The 12437-nt window shown below is 39.0% G+C and overlaps 1 protein-coding gene across 4 annotated transcripts in view; it reads right to left on the reverse strand.

Annotated features, from left to right (window-relative positions):
- LOC126474144 (E3 ubiquitin-protein ligase TRAIP) overlaps nt 1-12437 on the reverse strand; it is a 215293-nt gene that overhangs the window by 102127 nt on the left and 100729 nt on the right. For all 4 annotated transcript variants that reach the window (XM_050101597.1, XM_050101596.1, XM_050101598.1 and 1 more), the window contains 2 exons: nt 7221-7379; nt 7019-7132 (listed from right to left, as the gene is read on the reverse strand). In XM_050101597.1, the coding sequence (XP_049957554.1) occupies nt 7019-7132; nt 7221-7379 (273 nt within the window). The remainder of the gene's footprint in view (nt 1-7018; nt 7133-7220; nt 7380-12437) is intronic.

The raw sequence follows: 12437 nt of genomic DNA on the forward strand, positions 1-12437 counted from the left end.
CAGACTAAAGCAGACTGGTACAGACTAATGCAGACTGGTACAGACTAATGCAGACTGGTACAGACTAATACAGACTTGTACAGACTAATGCAGACTTGTACAGACTAATACAGACTTGTACAGACTAATACAGACTTGTACAGACTAATGCAGACTGGTACAGACTAATGCAGACTGGTACAGACTAATGCAGACTGGTACAGACTAATGCAGACTGGTACAGACTAATGCAGACTGGTACAGACTAATGCAGACTGGTACAGACTAATGCAGACTGGTACAGACTAATGCAGACTGGTACAGACTAATGCAGACTGGTACAGACTAATGCAGACTGGTACAGACTAATGCAGACTGGTACAGACTAATGCAGACTGACTAATTGGAGGTCTGTACACTTGTCATAATACCTCGCGCGTTCAGGTATCACTGCGCGAGTGTGATCCAGTGAGGATAAAAGGTTCTACGTTAGCAGCAATCTCATTGGTTGCGTTACATATTAATACGCGGATCGGCGGAAGCAGAATTTGGTCCGTCTCTAAGGCAGTTCCCATCTTGTAGTGCGGAGACGGAAGAGCGCTGTGCCTGCAGCTGTTGTGTTTAGCGGGGCGCGCTCTAGTGGGAAAGTTGTGTATGCACTGACTATGCAGAACTATGTACACAACACAAACTCAGAAGACAGATTTATAGTCACAAAGGACTACTGATTAATAAAGTTCACCCAAAGCCTATTACAGAACAGGTGACTCTGTCATCCTGAACAACAAGAAAAGCCAATGGAGAATCCAGAAAAATGGTCTCCCTCAAGGCAGTTGTTGGCATCACTGCTATACAATATCTGCACCAATGACCAACCTGTCAAAACAGGTAAATGATCTTTCATTATGTTGATATACTGTAAGTAACCTGGAGGGGAAAGCAACTACAGCACTGGGACACCCCAACATACCTTTGAGTACAGCTCAACTACACAATTATTTTCAAAGATGAGGGTGTCTCCCAGGGCTCATCTGTGGCAAGATAAACCCCACCAGTATTTGAACCCCAGCCAATTCAATTAATGACGAAGACATTTACAGAGTAAAGAGCAACTTTTAGTTGGGAGATACATACCAGTAAAAGTGAGAAGGCTAAAAATGTCGTGGACACCAGTTGGGCCACCAATAATAAAACAAGGTGGGAGAAACAATACAGCAGAAAGTGAATTGAGCCAAGGGAGTAACACTGGGGCCTCTGCATGCACTGGGACCATCTCTCCCATAGTTGCCCCACACCCGGTCAGTTATAGTCGAATGAAAGCATCCAAAAGCAATTACAACAGAGTACAAGAGAGAGGACAGGGCAACTGGCAAAGGAGGGAGCATTGTGGGGTTCCTAAGACCCAGAATGTGAAAGAAGACACAACTGTAATCCAAACCATGCTGCCCTGTCTCGAAGGCAGTTTATAATGTTATAATTGAGAATAAAAACCACTTTCACAGAGAAAATGGAGAACCAGTTCAATTTACATGAGCAGTCTGCCAATATCAGAGTAAAACATTCAGAAGACTATGCTTAGAATGGAGAGCAAGGAGGGAGCATACCACTCCACAGTATAAATTACTGTCTGTAAGGCTTTACAACCACAATTTGGAGCCTGCAAGTCTTCAGGCAAGATCTAGTGAATGACTGTATCCCTGTGAAATTTCAGAGGTGCTAATGTTTATTACCACCAGATTCTGTACAGGGAAATGATGAGCAATCCACACAACTGTTGAGGTAGGTTGGTTTGGAAGGAGGGGACCAAACAGTGAGGTTATTGGTCCCATCAGATTAGGGAAGGATGTGGAAGGAAGTTGGCCATGCCCTTTGAAAGGAACCATCCTGGCATTTGCCTGAAGCGATTTAGGGAAATAAAAGAAAACCTAAATCAGTATGGCCAGATATGGGTTTGAACCGTCGTCCTCCCGAATGTGAGTCCAGTGCACTGACCATTGCGGCACCTCACTTGGTAACTGTAGAAGACAGCAGTAAGTAGAGAGTGACTGGCTGATAAAGGAACCAAGAGTTTGATCTGGCTGGTGGTACACAGCAGCAGACAAATAACTGTGGAGCAGCTGAACAAATACATCTTGTTGACCATATATAACTCATAATTACAAGCTATTCCTGCAGACATACATTACATCACATCCATATCTCACAGACAAGGGGAAATCAAAAAATTCCTCAAAATGGAGGTGCTCTGGCCACAGCTTCCTCACTATGCATTTTTCAAGCTGCAAGTTCAGCACTGCATCTGGTCACTAAGTAATGCTTTGACTTTCAAATAGTGAATTTTTTAGCTGTATCTGTTTCTCCCCCACTCCCCACCTATCGTATGGAAAAGCAAAGAGAGGTAGGCCATAAAATTTTGCTTTCTGCTGATGATATTGGAAACAGCTTACAATGAGAGTACAATGGTAAAAATTCAAGAGTGTTTTTCTCATTTCAAAAAAAAATTTGATAACTGGTTAACGTCATGGTGGGATTCTCATGACCCCAAAAGCAAAGAATAATCAAGCCAATGGAATGTGCCAATGTTGCCTTGCTCAGAAAAAGCTTGTCGAGAGTGAAGTCTAACAACGTGGGAGGGGGATACTGCATTTAGAGTTCATTACGCCGGTTCAGATGGGTAATCAAATTTACCATCTGGAGATTCTGCGAAGACCATGTGTTCAAGAAAGATCTAATCTGTGGGAGGTAGGTGATTGGGTATTCCCACAATGGCAATTTTTCTGCTTGCACAGTCGTCTCAATATGCCAGTTTTTTGCATGAGACTCCTGTCCCCTTCTTAGAATAAAGTTTAACCTGTATACATACCAATAATACAATTTCAACCCATAACAATGTATTCCTATTTGCAAACACTTAACTTAATGAACAATCAAGTTGCGTATTAGCAATCACTGGTCGTGACCTGAGGAGCTACTTCCCTGGTTTGATTCTTAGTTGTCCTGTACAGCATTTTCTTCTATTCTCTCAACACATTAGAAAAACCTTGACATAATTGTGTTTAATAGTGGAGAAACGTAAAGCTATAAAATTATATTTTGCATTAGTATTTTGCACTGCCAACTAACAACCACACTTTCTTAAAAAGTGTCTGTAAAAGACTTACAGAAGTTATAAGAGTCCTTCCCTCCTTCTCTAAACCGGAGCTAGTACAGATTAAAAAAGTACAAAAATCAGTGTTATCTTTATGATCTACAGCTGGCAGCTCTTCATGACATTTTGAGCAGTTTGCGTTTCTTCAATATACCTCATGACCTGCTTTACACAGTACAGTCTCTGGGAGCACCTCTTTTTTGGCGTTCAAATAGTTTTCTATATCTTTGGTTTCAAGAATTCAATTTGTGCATATTTCCCCTTCACAAGATATGCTTCCAGCTATTCTTCTCCCTCTATATTTGAACCTCGTGGGTTTTGTTTCTTCACTTACAACAGTAACTATTTTGCTTACTGTCAGACCCTTGTGGGGGTTTAGTCTCCTCTTGTGAGTTCTGAGTCTCCTCTTGTGAGTTCTGAGTCTCCTCTTGTGAGTTCTGAGTCTCCTCTTGTGAGTTCTGAGTCTCCTCTTGTGAGTTCTGAGTCTCCTCTTGTGAGTTCTGACGCTTCTTTTTTCACTTCTCTTCTTCACAAGCTTCATTAAGGATATTCACAACTGTTCCCAGTAATTCAATATTGAACTGACTCTGGAACATTCCTTCCCAACCATTTTTCCCATACATAGTTGGGGATCCTACCAATTAACTGTCTCATTAGATGGCTCTCACTTATTGGTTCACGTACAAACTTCATCCTTGTTAGATACCAGTCTAAATACTTTAAGAACCCACCCTATTTAGCACTGTGTGGCTTGTGTATAGTAAATCTGGAGTTATTTTCTGCTATTCTCCCCCCAGACCAATATTTCTCCTTAAATTGCTTCTCAAAACCTTTCCATTTCTGGAATTCCTTTGCTTTGAAGACTCTCCATTTTCCAGTTTTGGTTCTTTTAGTGTGGGAGACAAGCCTTGATACTGACAGCAAATTAGAGTCATTGTTGACTGGCTACCTGATTTTTATACCTGAGCAGATAGTAGGAACCAGTTGTTTCATAGTTTTTGTTACTAATTCATTTCGTATTTTATTCATTTTGTTGTTGTTAGTGTTTATTTGCTTCTGTTTCCTTTAAAACAATTCCAGTGCAACAAGTATTGCTGGCCCAAAACGTGAAGGGAAATGGAGGAAGAAAAGTGTGCTACACAGCCAGGCCCGCAAATTCGTGTGTTCAGTGAGCACCTACTTTGAAAGAGAAAAGGAAAATGGTGAGCTCTTATTTCCTGTTGCTCAGGTTATTAAAAGGACTACAGCAGCATTGAAAATAAGCAAGAACACTGTTGTAACAATAGGGAAAGAAAAGTACAGTATAGACTGTGGTGAGAGTGGTACAACAAGGCTGCACACACCAGGAAAGAAGCGGCTGAGGGAGAAGCAAGTGACAGCTTTGGACAGTTTCCAGAAAGATGCTATTCACTGTCATATATGTGGCTATTATAAGAGAAGGGAACAGTCTACTAACACAATTACTAGTGTCACTTCAGAAAGATGATCTTTTTAGAGGAAGCAAATTTTCATGTGCGTAAGGACATAGCTTCACTTATTCACTGTTTAATAGATGCAAAATATTTATGGAAAGGACAGGTGTAGTCACATGGCATTGCAGATTTCTGCACAGAGTCGTGGGTGTGAGATTCAAAAATATAGTGTGGGCAGATGAAACTTGGGTTAATGTCAGGCTGGTGTGATGGAACACCTGAGGGACCTATGGCAGTACCTGCTGGAAAAGGAATTTTAAAAAAGGACAGGTGATTGCCATATAGAGATCAACAGCATGGTCTTTCAAAAGTCCTTCAAAACATCACTTATGATGAATCTGACAAGTCCATCAGTGATCGTCATGGACAATACCCCTTATCATTCCATTGTTCATGATTGGACACCAACTTTGGTGAGGAAAAAAGAAGATATTCAGTGGCTGAAATGATAATGAGTGGATTTCAGAGAAGATATGAAGGAGGCAGAATTACTCAAAATTATGGCACAAAAGAAACCACAATTTCTGACGTATGTATGCAATTGATGAGAATGCCAAAAGGCATAGGCTTAAAATTGTTCAGCTTCCTCCATACCATTGTCGCTTCATTGAAGGGGTATGGGTGGAAATAAAAATTTACATGGCTGCAAACAATAAAAAATTCATGATCTCTGAAGTTGAAAATCTTATAGCCGCTATCGATCAAGTGACAAGCAAGACACGGACAAAAATTGTAAACAGTATTACAAGTACCATCAGAGAGGCAGCCAAAAATGAAGGTGTTGTGGAAGAGTGCATACAAAATTTAATTATAGTGAGCAGTGATAGTTTGAGCAGTGCTGAAGAAGACTATTTTAAATCAGATTCTGATGGTAATGAGAGTGGTGTTTTTCCATTAGCATGACTACAACACACTCAAGAATGTAATGAGTAAGGACGCCACTGACCTATCAACATACTGAGTGTACTATCTTCGTATTATAATATACCGATAAATTATTCAGTAGCTCATTATAGAACCAATAAATGTTATTAATATTTAACAATGGAAACAAAAATTGTTAATGTTAAATGATCTGACAAAATAATTTTCATTTATACTGCGAAGTTAGAGAAATAACTTTCTGATATCACAGTGTATTAGATACTAAATAGCTCTCTTCAGTTTTTTGAGATTATGTATTACAAGTAGCAACTGTAAATAAATTCACATGTACAAATACGACCTGCATGTTATCAGTGTTTTTGCTTATGTTGCTAGAGAATGCATATAAGAAGAAACTACGTGCAGAGTGCTGTAAGCCACATTCGGCAACACTGCCGTCTGCCCACCTGAACTGTCAATACCAATCGCTCATCTCATGGACTATCTCATTCCACTTTGGTGGAAAACTATTTTCAAATTTTTGTAAGAAGATTACAGGGTGATTTCTTTTCAGGCATGAAAGACTGAAACTTACTGGATAGATAACTTCCACCTTCTAGGCAAAATTCCTTCCACCACTTTATCACATTGCTTATCATTCTGGGCAAGGGCACAGTACTCCCTTTTAATTCTCCTTTGTTTTCAGATTTCTCAAATTTCTACTTCAAATCAATAGTGTGGGTCCTACAATCTCTATCTCCACTATCTTTACTATCAGTTCTTTCAGTGTGGTTAGCAATCTTTGCTGTCTGCCCAATAATTTCCTGTAACCTATTATCAGCATTTTCTACTGTGTGACAGAAACTACAGGTACTGAATGTAATATTTCCATTTCCCTGTCGGTATTTTGTTGCGATGTTCTTTCAATTCAGTAATCAAGTGGCAATTACAGTTAATCTGTCCCTGTATAACAAGCTGGTAAAGCACAGCTCACGAGCCATTATTACTGTGTGTTACTGGAAAAAGAGCTAGTGCTCAAAAACTAGTGTGTATGCTGTTTTCTATTGTGTGTTATTGTGCTCCATGCATCAATACGCTATAAGTGAGTGGTTGCCTTTCCCTTATTTTATGTATCTATGAATATAACATGCTGGTTCTTTCTTTTCTGTTTTAATATTTCTGTTCGTATAGCCTCACAATCATATAGAAATGAATATAATGTTACTGTTGTGTTAAAAGTATGTGCCACTACCTATACAAGAATACTCTCAAGTTCGCCACTAATTTGTATGGATAGATACACTCTTTGAGGACTGCAAGTAAAAACACTCAGCTTGACACCTAATATCCTGCCAACATAATCTGGGACTAAAATAATCGCAGTATGTGCATGACAAGCTCTGAGACTGACAGGCAACGATGCAAACATGGGTAATGATAATGTATGCTTTAAAAGACTAAACTCTAAAGCCTCCACTAAGAACAGAAATCATATAAGCAAATAACTAATATTTGATCATTACACACACTGCATATACAAAAATACATCACTCACCTTTTGAGAACTGAAACATAAGTACTCATTCTTTTAAAGGAGTCAAATGTACCATCAAAATTGCCCAGCATTTCATCTACTTCTGTTGCTGCAGCTTTAACCACCATCTCAACACTGTTAAAATAATAATCATTTTATTAAAATATATTAAATGAAACATTAGTTTGAACAACAATAAATACAAAAAATTGGAAAATGGTACCTTTTCAAGAATTCCAATTGTCTTTTCAGCTGCTTAGCATCATTCTGAGCCTGCTCAGCATTCTTTGTCTGATCACGCATGAATTTTATTTGCTCTTTAAGTGTTAAAATATCTCTTTCTAAGTTTTTGCATTTTTGTTGAGCTTGCAGTAGTTGTTCTCTTTGGAGGGAAAAGACAACACCAAGTTGAACAATACAATAAAAAATAAAAGGCAGCTGCAGGATGCTTTAAAGTTATACTTATACACACTCACAGACATGCTATAACAGGAATCCTTAAGCCCCATTCATTTCTTTAAAGAAAATTATCGTCTGCTAGATATTTTTAGTAAGTGTAATAACCCACTATAGTCTTAAATATAATGGAATGCCAAACTACAATTTCCTGACAAAATAACAAAACACTCACTTTCCCATCAAGAAACAGGATAAAAATTATTTTCCTTCACATTTCTGGATCCTCTTGTATTGTAAAATGACTGATGATTGTAATGTTCACCATGCCTTCATAAACTTTGATACAAGAAAATAGAGCATGCAAAAAGCTAAGTGAACCGTGAAGCAACTGTTGCTGTTCAGTGACAACAGGAGGACAAAGAACAGCAGAATGAGAAAAGATGGAAATAAACACACTTCTGGAAATGAGAAATGGACAGAAATAACTGAAAAAATGAAGAAAAAACATAATGGAATTAAGAATAGTCAAAAGAAGAAGAAAAATCAGTAAAGACAGAATGCTAGTCGGTATTTACTTTCTAGAGACAAAATTCCAATACTGCTGATAGACATATCGCAAGCAGAAAAACTGTTCCTGGATTTTCAAATTATTAGGCCCCCGTCACGAAGGATTTGAGTAAGTTGGGAAGGAGGAGTAGGTCACTCAGAGCTCAGGTTCTGAGAGAAACACCTACTCAATCTGTGGATGAAGGGAGGCAAAGACAAAGAGGAAGGAAAAGTTGAAGGGGAAAGAACAAATGAAGGAGGATGTTAATACAGAATGAGAGTGCAAAAACAGTAAACAGGTAGGCACTATGCCAGCATCAGCCCACAGATGGTTTAAGTACATGGTAAGAAGTGTAAATATGGGCCGAAAGGAAGAGAAATGAGGAATGGAATGAACAGTGCATTAAGAACTAAGAGGAAATTTGAGTGGGAGATAGGAAAACTCGAAAAGAGGGAGAGGGAAAGATGGAAATAAAAAAGTAAAAGAAAGATAAAGACAAAGAAGGCAGAAAAGAGAAAAAAGGAAAGAAAAAGGGGGAAAATGGACGAAAAATTAAAAAACAGAGTAATGCTGAGAAAATGAGGATGTAAAGCCAATAAAACATACATTAAAAATATAAATAACACACAGGGGAAGGGGTTTGTTAATGGGAGTAAAGTCCAGGACAGTAGGAGGATGCAAGAGCAAGTTCAGCACTCCCGAGTTCAGGGAAAATAGCACTGAGGGAGGAGGGGGGGGGATGTAATTGAAAATAAAATTAAGCCACATTGTCCACTCTGTAACTACTATGGTACAGAGGTAGTTTTATAAAAGAAGAGAAAAAGCGAAGCACCTACTGTTGCTTAGTCCGTAACATTCCATTGCCACACCATGAGCTGATCTTACATACAATTTTTGGATCTGGCGTCTTTAAGTACAAGCTCCACTGGCATTTAATATTAATGTAAAAATGTAAAATCTGTGGCACAAGCCTCAGCCTGGGCACTTGACCTGATTGCAGGTAGCGTGCAGCCTTTCTTCGCTGTGACACTCGGAGAGGGAGGATGGCAGGCTCTCCTTTTACTCCCTGTACTCAACTGATAGCAAACTGAGTGGGCCTGGGGCCATCCTGGAGGGACTGTAATGAGAAAAATTCCTGCCCCTATATGGGATTGAACCTGAGAACTCTATGGCCAGAGTCTAGTGCTCTACCCATCAGATCATCACGGCCACAATGTTATTGTATTTATAAAGATACTGACTGTTTTCTCCATGGACAATGCTTTTGAGTTTGTTGAGATGATTATAACCTATGATAAAATTTGCTGTTTAAAACTTGTATAGTGATTTTCTATGACTGGTTTGTTGCAGTTCAAGCAAAATTTATTCTAGGTGTTTAAGTTGCGACTTTTAAATACTGCAAATGTAAAACAACACATTTTAAGTGGTATGAAATTGAAATACCAGGACGGAAAAAAGTGAAAGAGATCCCACTCTCCTGCAGGTGAATTATATGTGGGGCACAGAAATACTTTAAACATCTCAAAAGGATCTTTCTAGCATTTGAGCTTTTCCTCTTGTGTAAGTATGACCTACCAGCCAGGTATCTGTGGAGAAAATAAAAGGCCAGTCTTGAAATGAATGGTAGTCAAAGCTTTAATTATCACAGCCAAAAAAATAAATTTATCTTAATTTTCTGTTCGTCTGCAGGTACACGTTTGAGCCCACAGTATAAAATGGAATCCCTGCATCACAGTACCGTAGCATAAAAAATATATTAAAAAATTTAAAAAAGTTAAAAAGGGCAAAGTGGAGTCTTGTGTGGATTTATTTTTCTATTTTTATTTTATTTTATTTTATTTCTTTTGGCATTTCAGTGGGTACAACACTGCAACGATCTATGCTGAGTTGGTGGGACCGTAGAGAAAAAAATTTTCCGTGATACGACACAGTGGTTAAGTGGCGCAGACACTTCTAGTGCAATCAAGCAAGTCTAAATGGCAAACAATGAAATGGCCGACAATCTCTCTGCGAAAATGTAGGAATCTCAAAAGAACTTAAGGTCTTGGTGCTCTTAGACTGGCTTATCACAATCTAAACAATGCTGGAAAAGTGAAAATCAGCCATAGATCAGTTATTACAGTCTTTAAACATGATAAAAACCACCACCCGCTGGGCTTCGTGACTGCTCACACCCATTCAAAACGCTCACCAAACTGAGGCAGCAGTGGAAATGCAGGTATATCCCCAATCCAAATGACTTCTTTGGTCACCCAGTCACCATGAATGAGTACTGGGTGCATGACTATGACCCCAAGAAAAATCGGTAAAGCAAGCTGTGAATATGTGGATTGACACTGAACAAGATGATGATCCAACCAGCATTGAGTAAAGTGGCTTGGGTCACTGTGTGTTGCACTAACAGATTATGCTTGGGGGCATACTACCGAAACCTTCTGATGAGGTTATGGAAATGTTCACAAAATTACAATATTCTCCTAATTGTTTGACATAATGCGGTTGAGAAAATGCATGAATAATCTAAAAAGCATTAATAACAGAGATATTTTCAAACACGTATTCAGGACAATGTGCACGCTGGATGCATAATAGAGGCAGTGGCAGCATCCGACGTCTGCGCACTTTCAAACATGCTTCGGCACAGTCGTCTTCCGCTGCTGGTTTCGCTTAGCCTCCACTGCTGCTCCTTGTTGCCAGCAACCCGTGCTCTCACTCCTAGTGTGCGAGATGTGTGTGCTTTTCTGTTTTTAGATATATGAATAATCTGCAAACCAGATAATCTGCACAGGAATAATTGGGAGTTCACTGTCCTTGCAATTTCAGACTGTTACATTCTTTTTTGTTCTATTTATATGGCAATATTTAGGGCATCTTAATTCTTTGAACATAATATGTAGCTGCTTGTATGATCAGTAGAGGTATGGAAAAGTTTGATGTCTTACTATGTACTTATAAAACATATGGACAGAGAAGACTCAACAATAAGAACAAAGCAACAAGGGCTTGTTTAACACAAAAAATTAAATGTGTTACTGCAACTGAGCTAAAACAATGCTGTCATAATAGTGGTAACATAAAGGAAGGATGTAGACTATGGATTTTTGGCTCCTACATCTGGTTGTGTTGTGAATACAGTGTAATATGTAACGTTACTCCTAGTTCTGGAAGGCTGTTGAGTTTCAAGATTCATTTATGAACATAAAATCGGTACATACACAACTGTGTACTCTCTCTAGTACCATGGAAGTCATTCCTTGATATCTTAATAGATGTCTTATCATCCAGCACCTTCTGCTAATCACATTTCTTTCCTCACTTATCCCACTGAGAATCTCATAATTTCTCATCTTATCAGCCTGCTTAATTTTTAGTCTCCTTCTGTAACAGCACTTTGCAAACACTTCAATTTTCCTCTTTTTCCAGTTTTCACATAATGCATGACTAACTTCCATACAACTGTTGGGCTCTAAATGTGCATGCTTAAAATGTCTTCCTCAAATTATTGCCTATGGTTGATAGTACGAGATTTCACTTACTAAGCCCTTTGCGTGGGCTAAGCTGCTTCTTCTTCTTCTATCATCCTTGCTTTATCGCTGTGGGTTGTTTAGCTTCCAAGGCATGACAGCAGAATTCCTTCATGTCATCTTCCCCAATTTTGAGACTAATAATGTCGTCAGTGAATCTTAGCATTTATACCCTCTCATCCTGAATTTTAAACTTACTCCTGAATCTTTCATTCAGTTCTGAGCACTTCCTCTTGGTCTTCCATTCTCACTGTGCCCTCCTGGTGTTAGTACAACTGTATATTCTCTGTCTTTCCCTGTATATTATACCTATTTTCCAGAGAATTTAGAACATCTTGCATTATTTTTCATTGTCCAACACTTATAAGTTTACAAATCCTATGAATGTATATTTATCTTACATCCTGCCTCCATTATCAACTGCAACACCAGAACTGCCCCTCTGGCACCTTTGCATTTCCTAAAGCCAAACTATACTGTCCCCTCGCATTAAAAAGACAACCTGCTAAAAGCCTGAATAACTATCTTTTACAGCAGAGATTGCTGTGAGGTGTGCAGGAAGAGTGTCAGTGAGATTCTGGAAGGTACTAAGAAGCATGTGAAACCATGCCAACTCCTATGTCGTGCCAGCTGCATTAGGTTTCCTGGTTGAGAATCTATGGCGCAAACAGCCCGATTGAGGTGGACTCACAGATTCTTGATTGGGTTTAAATCTGGGAAGTTTGGTGGCCAGAGAAATATGGTGAACTCATCAACCATGCACATATAATACAAGATGTGTGACATGTTGCATCATACTGCTGATAGATGCCATCGTACTGAGGAAAAACAAACTGCATGTAGAGGTGGACATGGTCCAAAGGGAGAGATGACTACTTGTGTTGACCCATTGTAGCTCCAGAATGACATCTGATGCCACTCACTGGACATCTAATTGAGGTATTGGCATGCAAAATTCTACCATTCTTCG

Source organism: Schistocerca serialis, chromosome 4, assembly GCF_023864345.2.
Source record: "Schistocerca serialis cubense isolate TAMUIC-IGC-003099 chromosome 4, iqSchSeri2.2, whole genome shotgun sequence".
Classification (NCBI taxonomy): Eukaryota; Metazoa; Arthropoda; class Insecta; order Orthoptera; family Acrididae; genus Schistocerca; species Schistocerca serialis.